At 42.0% G+C, this 14284-nt stretch overlaps 1 protein-coding gene across 12 annotated transcripts in view; it reads left to right on the top strand.

Annotated features, from left to right (window-relative positions):
- LOC117051511 (lethal(3)malignant brain tumor-like protein 4) overlaps positions 1-13757 on the top strand; it is a 55643-nt gene extending 41886 nt beyond the window's left edge. For 8 of the 12 annotated variants that reach the window (XM_033157981.1, XM_033157975.1, XM_033157972.1 and 5 more), the window contains 6 exons: positions 405-569; positions 1197-1334; positions 1795-1856; positions 3328-3494; positions 8791-8853; positions 13241-13757. In XM_033157981.1, coding sequence (XP_033013872.1) covers positions 405-569; positions 1197-1334; positions 1795-1856; positions 3328-3494; positions 8791-8853; positions 13241-13369 — 724 coding nt within the window. In that variant the 3' untranslated portion in view covers positions 13370-13757. The remainder of the gene's footprint in view (positions 1-404; positions 570-1196; positions 1335-1794; positions 1857-3327; positions 3495-8790; positions 8854-13240) is intronic. The other 4 variants (XM_033157978.1, XM_033157976.1, XM_033157979.1 and 1 more) reach the window with 3 other exon arrangements.
- Positions 13758-14284: the final 527 nt, after the last annotated feature.

The raw sequence follows: 14284 nt of genomic DNA, 5'->3' as shown, positions 1-14284 counted from the left end.
AAGGCACTCTTCTCTTGAGCTGACCCACCTTACCCCCTGCCTCTGGCTAGCTTTTTATGTGCTCTGTTTGCTGAATTCTGGGCAAGATTTTACTTTCATTCATGTTGCCCCAAGCTCATTCAGCTACTTGGTGTTGTTGAAGAGCAGTCATTTTGGCAGCTGATGTTCTTCCCTCCTCCTTTGGCTGAAAACTGCATCTCTCTGCAGAATTTCTGTTTTAGCCTGTGGCTGCTAAGCATTTACTTCCCAGGAGCCTTTATCTTACATGCCTGCCATTTGTTGCTCTTGCAGAGTTGCTGTATTATACCGCTTTGCTAGTTAGTATAGGCCTCGGAGGGAGAAGGTGGAACAATTGGGTTGCATAATATTTTTCTTGTGGAAACCTTTTTCTGCTTTTGATGTAGATTAGTTGGCTGCCCATATTCTGAAATCAATCGCAGCAGGGAGAGTTCTTTACAAGATCGTCTTGGTGGAGAAAAACCTTCACCCAGCACTAGTGTTCAGAAGCCCAAGAAACCTGAGACTTCTGCAAGACTTACAGACCTTCAGGAAGACTCTCCACAGTCCAGGTGAAGTTTTAAACTAAACCTTAAGGTCTACTATAATATTGGACACATTTATTAAGCTACTCTTGCACTGGTCTTTTTTTCCACTTGCCCCAGCCCTTTTCTGCCTCTTCCACACCCTACAATTACATTCTAAGGCCCTTCTCTGTGTGCCACTTCCAAGAAAAGTTTGGAGAATGGCAGCAAGAGAACAGGCCTTTTCAGCAGCAGTCCCCACATCTGTGGAACACACTCTCCAGAGAAGCTTGCCTGGTGCCAATATTGTGATCTTTTTGGTGCCAGGCAAAGATGTCCCTGTTCTCTCAGGCACTTGAGCAATGATACTGTGTTGGTTTTGTGGCCTTTTCCTGACAACAGTTGTTGTTAACCCTTTTGCTGGGTGGGGAAAGATTCTTGTTTTGTGACTGACTTTGGTGGGGAACCTTTTTGTGTATCTTTAATTGCCCCACAGAACTTAATTAGAGTCACTGACAGCTGAGCTAGTCCTATCTGCATCATCACATCCTATCCTGAGGCTTTATCTGCACAATCACAACCCTTAGTTTGTGAGGATTTGCCCTGAGTTCTAATTCTTGGCTAGTTGGGAGTGTTGGAAAATGGTTTTTATAGCCATAAATATTGTATTCTTAGTAGAAAATCATCCACACAAGATGGGGAGAGATCAGGACGGAGCAGTGTGCACAGTCTTTCTGAGCAGTCTGAGACCAGCCAAGAGAAGGACTCAGTGGAAGGGGAATCGTCTGCTATTACTAAAATCAAATCAAAAGGGTAAGCAAAGTTGTTCAACTTGTCAAACCTACTCCTAATAAAGTTTCCCACTTGGACCATTTAGTTTTGAAGTGAAGGAAAAATGTTGGGATACTGTTTACAAATGCAAAGATAGCTTTCAAGGAGAATTAAACATGGAGTATCAATAAATGTACCTGAACAATTCCAAAATCAGTTAAAAGTGACTGAGTCAATTTCCAAACCATTTTTTTTACATTACAATTGAGTGATCCTCAACTGGCACTGGACCCATAAACTTAAAGAGTTTTAAAGGCTAGCATGTATTGTGACATAAGCACTTGTAAATCAGAGCTCATTTTATCAAATGCTGGTTAAACATGCTACAAAAAAAACATTTTAAAGTCTTTTATTCAGCTCCGTGATTTAAGCATTCTTTGGAGAAGTGATTTTATCTCTTCTGTATAATTGTTTGCCTTACTGCCCAAATCTGTGTTTTCAGGATTGGTTGCTCACGTAGCTATATACAGCTCCAGCTAGTGAAGCAGGATGCTGATGGAAGAGGTTAGTTAATTTTGTGTTTGTGCTTTTTAAAATCATTGAAACAATTGTGGAGGTACTGGAAACTTGGTCATGAAAATTATGCATTTTGCTAAATGGGTGGTTTCAATGATAAGGTGAAACTATTTGTTTTGATGTTTGCTGCCCACCTCTTTTCCTCTGGCAAACCTGTTAAAATGAATGTTAATTGTTTCTGCAGAGATCAGGTTACTTATTGGACAGCCATAAGTGTTCCATCTCTTTACACTGACCACTGGTCAATATAACAGGTGCAATCCACAGGGAGAGCTGTCTTCACTAGAGAGATTTCCCTGCTTCAGTTCAGAAAAATCTATAATCCGTATAAAAAAGTGAGGCCCACAACAAAAAAGTAATGTATCCCCAGCCCATAATTGCTCATCTTCTAGCAAGCTTATACCACTATCTCACAGAGGAGAGGTTTCAGGAAGTGGGAAAGGAAGAGGTTATAGCTCCCCCCCTCCTTTCTCACCCTTCCAAAAATTTCAACCACTTGTGCTGTAACAGCACCAAACAGCTTTATTGTTATGTATTTGGGGGAGGGGTCATGTTGTTTCCCTGACAACCTCCTTGTAAAACGCAGGGAGGGGAGTTGTACAATCTCATCATAAGCAGCCCATTTGAGCCCTAGTATTCCTCAATCATTTTTAAACTAGGGGAGGAGTAAGAACACAGTATTTCACAGACTGTTCAGTCCTTGCTCTCTTATAAGCAGTATATCTTAGTTATTTGAAAATGCCACTAGATGTCACTACAGACCTTTACAATAACCATCACTTAAAAGGTCCTGGTGTTTTGAAATACCTTTCTTTTTGTGTATGTGTCCCGGTGGAGGAGGGGGAGCGGCAAACATAATTAGCTAATGTTGTTAACCCAATAAATCATGCTAATGTTGTTAATCAAAGAAATTGTGCCATGCCATGTTAATCAGTGGCTCCAGTATATGCTGCATAGATAGCCACAAATCTTTACTGCACCATGACACAGCAATCATCAGATGATCTTATATGTATGAGAAGGATAGAGAGGCAGGCAGGCGGGAGATGTTTTCTTGTTCTTAATGCCACTGTTGTTTGACAAATGGAGACTGATACTAACGTCTGGAAGGAACTGCCAACCTTCCTGACCTTGGAGTCATCTCTCCAGGGATGTGACCAGTGCCTGTCATTATCTCGTATGCAGAGTGCTCTGAACAGGCTGGATACAAACTGTAAGCTGGAATGGTGCCATTAATTTCCATCTGAAGATGCAGTTACCCAACCTCTTCCTCCCTGGCAATCCCTCCTGTGTTAGCATCGGGGCATCTCTTCCCTAAGAGCATCTGTAACAGCACAGGGCTTTCTTCTTTACCTTTTTCGGGAGGGACGCTCTGAGCACATCCAGCCCTGCACTTCTAAATTGCACCTGAACAAGGACTGACTCATCTTCTTTCCTTCCCTGCCCTCCCTCTTCCCAGACACAGCATTTGCTCTGCAGCAGGCCCTCCACCAGTCTGTCTTCATGCCTTCCCTTTCTGCAAACCCTACCCACCGCCTCCATCTCTGCTGGGAGCAACACTGCAAGCTGCTGCCGGAGGTCTCTGGCCTCACCGCCAAGAACGTGGCCAAATGGAGTGTTGAAGAGGTGAGTTGTGCTTCCTGATTCCCCCCCCCCCCCGGTCTAATTGGAGAGCATTTTTAATACAGTGGCAGTGATTCTTTTCTTCCTCTGCTTTACAGCTGTGGCTAATTCAGAACTTTAGATCAAGAAACATAGATTTGCACTGATCCTTCCTTGTGCAGCCATGCCACTTTTACCAGCTGCCCCCTTTGGGGCCTCTTCCGACAATGGCCTTTTCTGTGCTTGTCTGCTGCTGACTCACTTTACATTGCAATTGTCCTGCGCATGCTTGCATGACTGTGGCACAGAATACCCCTACAGTTTGCATGATTGCTGACAGACAGACCCATTCTATTGAGACTATGGTTGTGCTTTGCTGCAAGCCAATACGTTTCCCCTGCAGTCGGGGATTGAGTGACACAGCATATCTGAACCGTGTGCTGCACATTTGTACCAGTTGCCTTGGGAGTTAGCAATCGCTATACCATAGGCTGAAAGTGGCAAAGAGTGATTTTGTTTGAGTTGATGTGAGTGGGTAGATGAAAGTCCATTTGGTTTGACGGTCACTTGGCCCTATTTTGAAAATGTATAAATTATACTTTTTTCAAGGGTTATGCTTCATAGTAGTTGCGGTAGTTGTTCCTGTAAAATTTATTCATTTCTGCTTCAAAACTTGGAGATGTTTGATATCATGAAAGACTGACACTTCAAAAATTTGAACCAAATGTTACTACTTTATCATTAACATGTTATGATTATTATTTTGATTAATACAAATATATGAAGCCGCCTTATACTGGTCTTGTTTTGATATAATAATATGATGTGCCATTACATTAACGAGACTCGAGCTCACACATTCCCCTTTCTTGCTCCAGCAAGGCCATGAGGAGGAGATATAAAACTTTCATAGAAACATAGAATTGCATAGTTTGAAGGGGTCCCAAGGGTCATCCAAACCAACCTCCTGCAATGCAGGAATCCTGCCCACAGTCATCTCTGGGTGGGCTCAAACCGCCAACCTTCTGGTTAACAGCCAGAAGTACTGACCCATTGTGCCACATTTAGTATTATGCCATACCCTCCAGATGCTGTCGTGCTGCACCTTTTGTCATCCCTGACTATTGGCCATGCTGTCTGGGGCTGATGGGAATTGGAGTCCAATGTCTGGAGGGTACCATGTTGGTCACTCTTGGGCTTTTAACTGTGATTTATTAAAACAAACCAAATGAGTATGCTCTTGACTGCCATAGTTCTCCTTCCTAGGCCAGAGAGTAATTGCTGTGAATATCCCTCTCAGTCCTTTTGAGCCAAAGAGAGGCAGCTGCAGTAGAACTGTAGCTTTCATTCTGGCCTAAGCCCCTATACATCGGTTGGGCATTGCAATAATATAGAACTCCAGATGCAGATTGCTTCACAGTTACATAGTGGTCCTTATTCTGGCCTGGAGAAAGAGAGTGAGGTGACTGGAGCTTGAAAGATTTTGATTGGGAGGAAATTACTTCTTTGCATAGGGTACAGTGCATAGTTAAACTGTGGAACTCACTCCCACAGGAGGCAATGATGATACTTGGATGGCATTAAAAGAGGATTGGGCAGATTCATGGAGGATGAGACTAGCAATGGCCATGAGCAATGATGGTTATGCTCTACCTCCACAGTGAAGGCAGTAATGTTTCGGAACAGCAGTTGCTGGAAGCCACAGGAGGCAAGTGTGCTCTTGGGCTCAGACCCTGCCTGCAGGTCTCCCCCCAAGCATTTGATTGGCCACTGTGAGAGTAGGATGCTAAACTAGAGAGGACCATTTGCCTGATCCAGCAGTTTCTTGTGTTATTATTGGGGGGGGGGGACACACTTGCTTGTCCAGCTTAAAGCCTCCTCGACTAGTTTGACTTCTGAAGGAGAAAAGCTATGTATTCAGAATACAGTTCTTGAGACAACACTATAAAATAGTTGAGCTCTTTTTAAAATTGCTGATCAAACAATTCTTAATGATAATATTCTTTCTGCCCACCATGCTTCTTTAATCCAGTTAAACTCTGTAATTGCAGGGGGAGAATATTAAACCCACTATCATGCTCCATTTATTTTCTTCACCTTAAATATCCTTGAGTTTATCTGTATTTTGGAGAAAAAACATCTCATTCCAATTTCAAAATCCTGCCTGTAGAACTACTACTTAGTGGGTCTGACTGCATAGACATTCCCTAGCCAATCATCATCCTAGGATAGGAAGTGAAATTTATTAGTATGTGACACTTAATTTGCTTATCACAAATGGTGTAAGCTCAGAAGGAACAGCACTGTGAAATCACCGGGGAACTGCCCAACTTGCATTTTGATCTTATGCATGTTTTCTCAGATGAAAGTCTCACTAGGTTCAATGGGGCTTTCTCCCAAGTAAAAGGCAAAGGCTGCAGTTCTGTGCTCATTAGTATTTGAATACTGAATGTGTCATAGTGGTAGTGGAAGCATTAGTGCTTCTGAATACCAGTTGCTGGAAACCACAGTGCTGTTGTGTTCAAATCCTGCTTACAGGTTTCCCACAGGCATCTGGTGGGAAACCTGTAATCAGGATGCTAGACTTGAATGGCTATTGGCCTGATCCAATAGCCTCTTCTTGTGTTCTTCATAACATGGGCAGAACTGAACTTTGTTTATGAACTTAAAATTGGAAGAAGAAGAAGAAGAAGAGTTTGGATTTGATATCCCGCTTTTCACTACCCGAAGGAGTCTCAAAGCGGAACAAGGAACCCACAGCCTCTGTTAAAAAAAAAAGGGAGGGGGGTGCCTCCAGCTTTAAGTAGTAATACTAATGAAACCAAAGAGGATATTTTAAATTAAATTTTAGGAAATTGCTGCAGAAGTAGGAGTGTTTCTCCTTCATTGCAAAATCTCAAGGAAAGGCTCGTTCTGAATAATCTTTACCCTCTAGTGAGAACTTATCATTTGAGTGTTGATTATTTCTCAAATGCTTCTTAAAATGTTTTCTAAATGTAACTGGATGGGAGGGTGGTTTTGTAGCATGTGTGACAGTTTTATCTCCCTTTTAGTTAATCCCACAGAAGAAATTAATACATGGATGGGAATCCTGTCCAAAGCTTAGGAAGGCTGGTTCCTCTTTGCAGAATTTCAAAATGACACTGTCAAATCCTACTTCCTTTTGTGCATTTTTTTTTTACTGCAAACAAACATAGTTTAAAGCGTTTGCTGGGTGAACTGAGGGTCTTTTACAATAGTGGCACCATCTGCAGTGCAATGGGATGTGTTTAACAATGTCCAAATTCCTAGGTTTTGCCTCCCCATACCTTAATGGAGCATATGATGGAAATTACCCTTAGCAGTATCCATTGGAATTTAATCTGATCTTGCCCCCTACCAGCTAGGAGCAACTTTTCATCTCTATCCTTTTCCCTACATGGGCCTCCTCCTGGGACCATTCTTTATTCTCTTGTGCATGTTGCCATTCATACAAGGAAGGCTGGGGCAACTTTTGATACAGCCCTTGAGAAGGGGCTGTAACTCCATGGCAGAGCACATGACTTGCATGCAGAACACCCCATATTTAAGCCCTAGCATTTCCCGTATAAAATGTTCAGGTTGTAGGTGGTATGAGAGACCCCTGCAGGAGTCCCTTCATTAGTCACAGCAAGCTGTTCTGTTCTAACTGGACAAACAGTCTGACCTGGTGTAAGGCAGCTTCCCGTGCTTAATAATCCCATATTGCTGTCATTACTGTATCAGCTGGAGTTGCAGGTTTTTACTGTCTCTTAAGGTGACGCCTGCTTTCTGGCATGGTCTGATTCAGGGGTCAGCAAACTTTTTCAGCAGAAGGCCAGTCTGCTGTCCCTCAGACCTTGTGCGGACCGGACTATATTTTTTTTGGGGGGGGGGGATGAATGAATTCCTATGCCCCACAAATAACCCAGAGATGCATTTTAAATAAAAGGACACATTTTACTCATGTAAAAACACGCTGATTCCCGGACTGTCCATGGGCCGGATTTAGAAGATGATTGGGCTGGATCCAGCCCCTGGGCCTTAGTTTGCCTGCCCATGGTCTAATTCTTGTAATGCCAACATAAAGATATGCATAATAAACTAGGAATGATCTTGTGCAAAGAAATGTAAGAGAGAAATTTATGTTCATATGGGCAGCATACTTTTCTTATGCAAGCTGAGAGGCAAGGAGCTAGATAACCTATGGTACATAAAGGAGGAAATTGTTTCTGACAGTGTCCCTTGTAACTATTTGTCCTTTGGTATTGGTGAGAGGAATGTCACATCTGTAACAGCTCAAGGTCTGTATAATAGAGTTAATTCCTTCAGGGAACATGAGGTTACTGAAAAATTGCTGGATCAGAGCATGTTTTATTTTGGGGGAGCTATACAAGTTGAGAGTTGTAGTAAAATGTATACACTCCTTCCATTTTCTCCCATCTTCTGTCTCTTAGGCCCCAGACCATTGTGAAGATAGCCTGGCCTACACATGCAACAGAATGAGTCGGTAGAATACATTCTAATGCTACTCATAAAGGTGGGGGATGCCAGTTTTGTACGTCCCCCCACAAAAAGCTTTCAGAAAGAAAATTAGCAAAGCAGGGAGTAGGTTAAAAGCTTTTTCCTTGATTATTTTAAATATTGTCCACAGGAAGTTTTTTCCCCCCAATGGGGAGCACTAAAAAATGGAATCCCATGCCCCCTCATCTGCAACTTGAAGTGGTTAAGTCCATTCAGCTACCTCAGGATCCTACCTCATTCTGCTGTATGTGTAAGTCAGGCTATCTTGGATTGATAAGGCTTCATTGCTTCAAATTGATTATTTGTTTTTAAACTCATCCTCATGATGTTTTTCTTTGTGTTGCAGCTAATTTGCATCTATAGGTATCTGTAGTCCAATATATGTGTCCCGGCATCCTCTGCCAGAAAGCAAAGGATCCAGGAGCACATCTCTTTGACCGCATGCTGCTTTGCTGGTGCACACCCATGCACAACTGAGTTGGCCCTAAGTTTGTCTACCTTCAAGGCTTCTCTTGCCTTAGTGCTTGCTGCGCTTCTTGTCTGTCCTGTATTACTGTACAGATCTACGTCAAACCTCGTATCAAATCCAGTGTTGTTGTTGTTTATATAAAAAATGGAAATAATATAATAATTAATTCCTATCATCTCTTGGTTAGAGACAAAGAAAGAAAAATCGTCATGTTTGCAATATTTTGTTCAAAGGAATGAAAAGTTGTTTTTCCAGACAGGAATTCTTTTATTATTAGGTTGCCGGACAGCCCTTTAATAATTCTGTCTGTTATTTCCAACACTTCATTAGGTGGCTGGATTTGTCCAGCGTCTTCCTGGTTGCAAGGATCAGGCTGCACTCTTCCGACAAGAGGTAATCCAGTGCTGTCTATGTAATGCTAATGGCAGGCTACGTTATCTTGCTATCTGTTCCATTTGGATAATTTGTGGCACTTGGAGGGGGATATTGAGAAGAAGAAAAACCAAAGCAAGGCACCAAAGTTAGCCACATCAAGTTCTGAGAAAATTCTCATTCCACAAATGCTTTGTATTGTGGAAATTAAGTAGATTTGTATATTCTGGTCTTTCTACGTAATTCTGCTTTCTTACTCATTGGAGGAAGGCGTGATATAAAGCAGGGCTGGCTAACATTATGCCATTCCAAAGCTGGGGGACTATACCTCCCACCATCCCTGAATCATGCTAGCAGGGACTAATGGGAGTTGGGAGTCCAACAGCATCTGGAGAGCACCATGTTGGTGAGTACTGGCACCTTTCTTTCTAGAAGAATAGCACTGCTCATTTGGCATGTAGTGGATAGGTTTCTGATCAGGATGAAATTAAACCAAATTGAAGAAATATCCTCTCTGTGAGACTTTGGCTAAGAAAAAGATGTTGTTGACAGAATTGCTGAAATCTGCTTTAATAGTCCATTAGCAGCAGTTGACACACCATATTTAGGTACATAATTCTAGAGATTGTAGGCTGTTGTGCTTTTATTTTAATTTTTATTTACTAAATGGCCATAGTTGATGTGAGAACAAATTGTGCAAGCTTTGTAAAAAGGTAGCCAAGTAGATTGGGTAAAGCTGCTAGCGATCTGCAGCCAGAGAATTATGCCTGTATGGGGGCCAACAGTCTGAAGAGATCTTTCTGAAACCGAATAGCGTGGTAGTAGTTGGAACTGAAAGGAATGAAAGAATCCAAAACCTTTCTGCAGTGTTTTCTCAATATGAGTAAAACTTGATCAAACATTCATTCTTTGTTTCTGAACACACACATTTTCATAGAATCATAGAATTGTGAAGTTGGAAGGGATCCCAGGGGTCATCTAGTCCAACCCTTGCAATGCTGGAATCTCAGCTAAAGCATCCATGACAGATGGCCATCCAACCTCTGCTTAAAAACCTCCAACGGAGGAGAGTCCACAACCCCCTGAGGGAAACCATATCACTGTCGAACAACTCTTATTGTCAGAAAGTTTTTCTTTATGTTTAGTCGGAATCTCCTTTCTTGTAACTTGAAGCCATTGCTTTGGGCCCTACCCTCCAGAGCAGGAGAAAACAAGCTTGTTCCCTCTTCCATGTGACAGCCCTTGAGATATTTAAACATGGCTATTGTATCTCCTCTCAATCTCCTCTTTTCCAGGCTAAACATACCCAGCTCCTTCAAGTGTTCTTTGTAAGGCTTAGTTTCCAGACCCTTGATCATCTTGGTTGCCTTCCTCTGTACACGTTCCAGCTTGTCAACATCCTTCTTAAATTGTGGTGCCCACAATTCTAGAAACCCAGGAGCTGGACAATTAAGTCACTTGCCAAAGGATAGTGTGGACAGAGAACCTTCTGACTCCTAGGCTAAAGCCTTTGATGCCCAGCTGTCCTGTACAATTAAATCAGCATCCTATTTAGCTGATTACTGGTACTAGTTTCCAACTTTTTAAAGGGAAGTCAAAACTTTTTCATCGATCTTTGCAAAGCTTTAATCCTCTTTAAATAAATTAGCATAAGCTATCATTTGGGGGGCATTAAGCTCTTGACCTTCATCATACTGAGCTGCAGTAGAATTTCACTGTGTATGTTGGGCAATGGTTGTAGGGATACTTATTTTTATATTACTGTTTTATATAAGTTCTTATATAATGAATTTCCATTGCTACTCTTCAAAGTCTTTTACAATGGGTATCCCCCCCCCCAATTTCCTCAGTATCATTTGCATCTTCCCATCTTTCCCACATATAGATGGGAAGTTGAGCTGGCAACTTAAAATATGTATTCATACTCGATCCTTCTCAACTAAACCCCAATCACACACTACCAATTTTAAATTTGCAGTCTTTGAATGTAACTATTCATAGTCTGTGTATTAAAAGAAAGAATTGCTGAAGATGTTATTCTGTTGTACCTCGCTAATCATTCTCTTTTGGGTATCTAACCTGTCCTCATTCCACCAGGGCAAGCTGCAGCCCAGTGGTAGTTAAACTATGCTGATGCTTCCGCTGGTGGAAGACCAGTCACTGTTCTGTGCTTCCTGAGCAACAGTTCAACAACACACTAGCAACATGCTGGGCTTATATAGCTCAGTTGGTAGAGCATGAGATTCTACCAGGGAGTTGCACCAGATGACCCTCATGGCCCCTTTCAACTCTACAATTATATGATTCTAACATTACAAACCAGTCATTTGTTTTATTATAAGCAATAGCCTTCAAAAATATAGCATCAAACACACAAAATTTGCATTATTTAGTAACAGCAGATAAAAACTAACCACGGTGGAGAAGAAAAACAACAACAGGTCTTGGGTATTCTTCCTATCGCCCCTACTGTCTACTACATTCCTGTCTACAAAGCTCCTTCTAAGTTTAGCCACTGAAACCGCAAACGAAGCTGCTTTGAAAATTATGCATTTGTCTACATCATTTAACAAATATGTAAACTTAACACAACAATGGTCAGCCTACTTTTCTGGCCAGAAAATGGATGCAGCAATTCCTTACTAGGAGTGATTTGGGAACAAAACAGTCCATACATGTGCAGGCTCCACAATAGCTGCTGGCCTACAAGGGCAAAGTTTTCCTTCACAAGTAGGGTTGCCATACATCCGGGATTTGGCCGTCAGAAACAGTATCTGGCCAGAAATTGCTTAAATGTCCAGGAAAATCCAGACGTATGGCAACCCATGTTAGAAGTGTTAGATTTTGGTGAATTTCCTTAAAAATAGCTCAAAAACTTCTTTTTTCTTTTTGAGATCTTGCAAAAAAAAAAAAAGCTCAGCCGCATGCACATGGCGCATCACACTTCTGCCCTAACAATTGAAGATTCCATAGTTTGCATCTGAAGAGAGAGAAAGAGAAAGAGAAAGAGAGAGAGAGAAGTCTTAAAAAATAACACTACAAGAAGGATAAATGTAGCAAAAGCAGCAACCATTTCCCTGGACTCCTAAGCAATTGTACAACCACCAACAATTCACAATATGTCTTATGGATAACGTTCCTATGAACTCTACATAGAAAGCACCAATCAGCATCATAAATGTAGAGCGTTAGCAGCACATGTACTAAGGATGGAACAGGGTTGTTCATCTGTGAAATATTGTTTACTCACGTGGGTTGTTCCACTTACTCTGGGGCATGAAAATTAGAAGATTTTATCCCTTCCACTAGAAAGCAGTCCTCTCCATTTCTGCATGCTGGCAGAGCTTGAGGTGAACTCTGCTTTTCATTTCTTTTCACTGCAGACAGAAGTCCCCCCCCCCCGCTATTTTCCCTCCTATTTCCCCTGCTAGGTCCAACCATGGTCTGTCAGGAAAGCAAGGGGGTTATTGTTTAGTAGTAGTAACAGACACTCCACCCAGTCACCTCAATGCAACACAGCCCAGTGGTGTGCGTAGTGAGACAACCATCTTAAAGTTAACATAGTAATTTAGGAATGGGGAACCTTGGGCTTGGGGGGCCAAAGGCAAGGACTCTTCCCATGCTTCTGGCTTGCCTGGATGGAAGAGAGAGGAGTGTGTTTAAAGCTAGCCTACTGTACAGAGGTAAAATTCATATTCATTGCTCTGCCCACTTTTGCCTCTGGCCTGCCCACCACTGGTATATCACCCCTGGAAGGTCACCCAGAAAGCATTGCACAGCCCTCAGGCTGAAAATGGTTCACTTCCCCTTGCAATAAGGGAAGGGCCTTGAGACTGTTTCAGCATATACCTTTATATATGAAGCACCATTTCTCTGTTGAATTGTAAAGTACAAAAACTTCTCAGATATTGGTTCTGTTCTTACTGGACACAAACCAAGCAATGTATGAAGCTTCCTTAAGCAGGGTGGGACTATTGGTGCATCTAGCCCAATCTTGTCTGCTTTGACTAACAACTGCTTTTGGGTCTCTGACATATAGAGTTCTTCCCCAGCTCCTGCTTCAGCTGCTTTTGACTGGAGATGCCAGGAATTGAATGTGAGACCTATGGTGCGAAGACATGTGAACACTTGGACACTTCCCCACCACAAGAACTTTTTAAAGTTGCCATTTCTATTCAGGTGTTTAAGAGTCTATAACCCTGTCCTCCCTTACAGAAAGGGGCCACCTGCAAAAGATCTGAAGTACACTAAAGGATACTGCTTGGAAAAAGCTTACCAAGGGTGTAATTGATTATCCTATCAAATGTCATTCTTATTGCCCTTCCCATGCTGTGTTAATTTTAAGCATATGGAAGCTGCATTGTCCCAGCTGTAATATTGACTTTCTTTTTATTTTTCCATCCACCAGCAGATCGATGGTGAAGCCTTCCTTCTCCTGAACCAGTCAGACATTGTTAAAATTCTGAGTATCAAGCTGGGACCAGCACTTAAAATATACAATGCCATCCTCATGTTCAAGACTGCGGAAGAAGACTGAAGCAGCCCCTCCAGGACCAGTCTGAGCCAGGAGATCAGAGCTGGGAAAGGCCTTCAAAGAACAACTCAGCAGCAGAGATCCATGTTACTGAATACTGAGCAGGTCGGGACCTTGGAAAGGCAGTGGTCTAATTGCATTTCAGACTCTGGAACCTGCTGAAAGGATCCCAAAGAAGTACAATCCCTTCTGCCACTTGGAATGGATTTAGTGGCTTCCCTTCTAAGAAGAGATTATTAATTGTTGTTTTTTTCCTAATTGAATATGGGTATGGTTAAATTGATCTTTTGTGAAGATCTTGATGATGCCTCCAGTTATAAGAGGAATCCCGGGTATTGCTATTGGTGGGGAGCCAAACTGACTAACCTGTTGATAGTGCCTAAAAGAGAATCCAAGTTATCACTGATGTCCATGACGACTTCTTTGTGTGCAGAACTTGGGGATAGGCTTTAAGGGAACAAGGAAAGAGACAGATTCTTCAAAGCACTGCTGTTCAAATCCTCATCAAACATCTGTGCTTTTTCCAAACTAGTTTTGAATTTTTATTCTCCTTCAGCTATTCAAGCACTGGCAATTATTATTTTGGTCTAGCAGGATTTGGCAGGGGGTGAGGAGTGCCAGGAATGAAGTCTGACTCCATACCATTGATTATCAAGCTATTATACCTGCACTTCAAGTTGTGCAATTGCAGAGGTTAAGAGATGAAATGAAGATAGGTCTAATAAAGCCTATTGGAGATTGTTCCAACAGAAGATAAGTCAATCACTTGGGTGGAGGGCTCCCCTAATTGAACTGTAGGAAAACTTCTGGAGAGCCATAACGAAACTATTAGGGTATGTTTTAAATGTTTCCATCTCCCTGTGGTTCAGTGCAAGGAAAGTTTAGTGATCTTTCTGAGGCAAGAATTGTTGGAAAGAA

This window comes from Lacerta agilis, chromosome 8, assembly GCF_009819535.1.
Source record: "Lacerta agilis isolate rLacAgi1 chromosome 8, rLacAgi1.pri, whole genome shotgun sequence".
NCBI lineage: Eukaryota > Metazoa > Chordata > Lepidosauria > Squamata > Lacertidae > Lacerta > Lacerta agilis.
The sequence above is the reverse complement of the archived record's forward strand: the minus strand, read 5'-3'. Positions and strand labels throughout refer to the sequence as shown.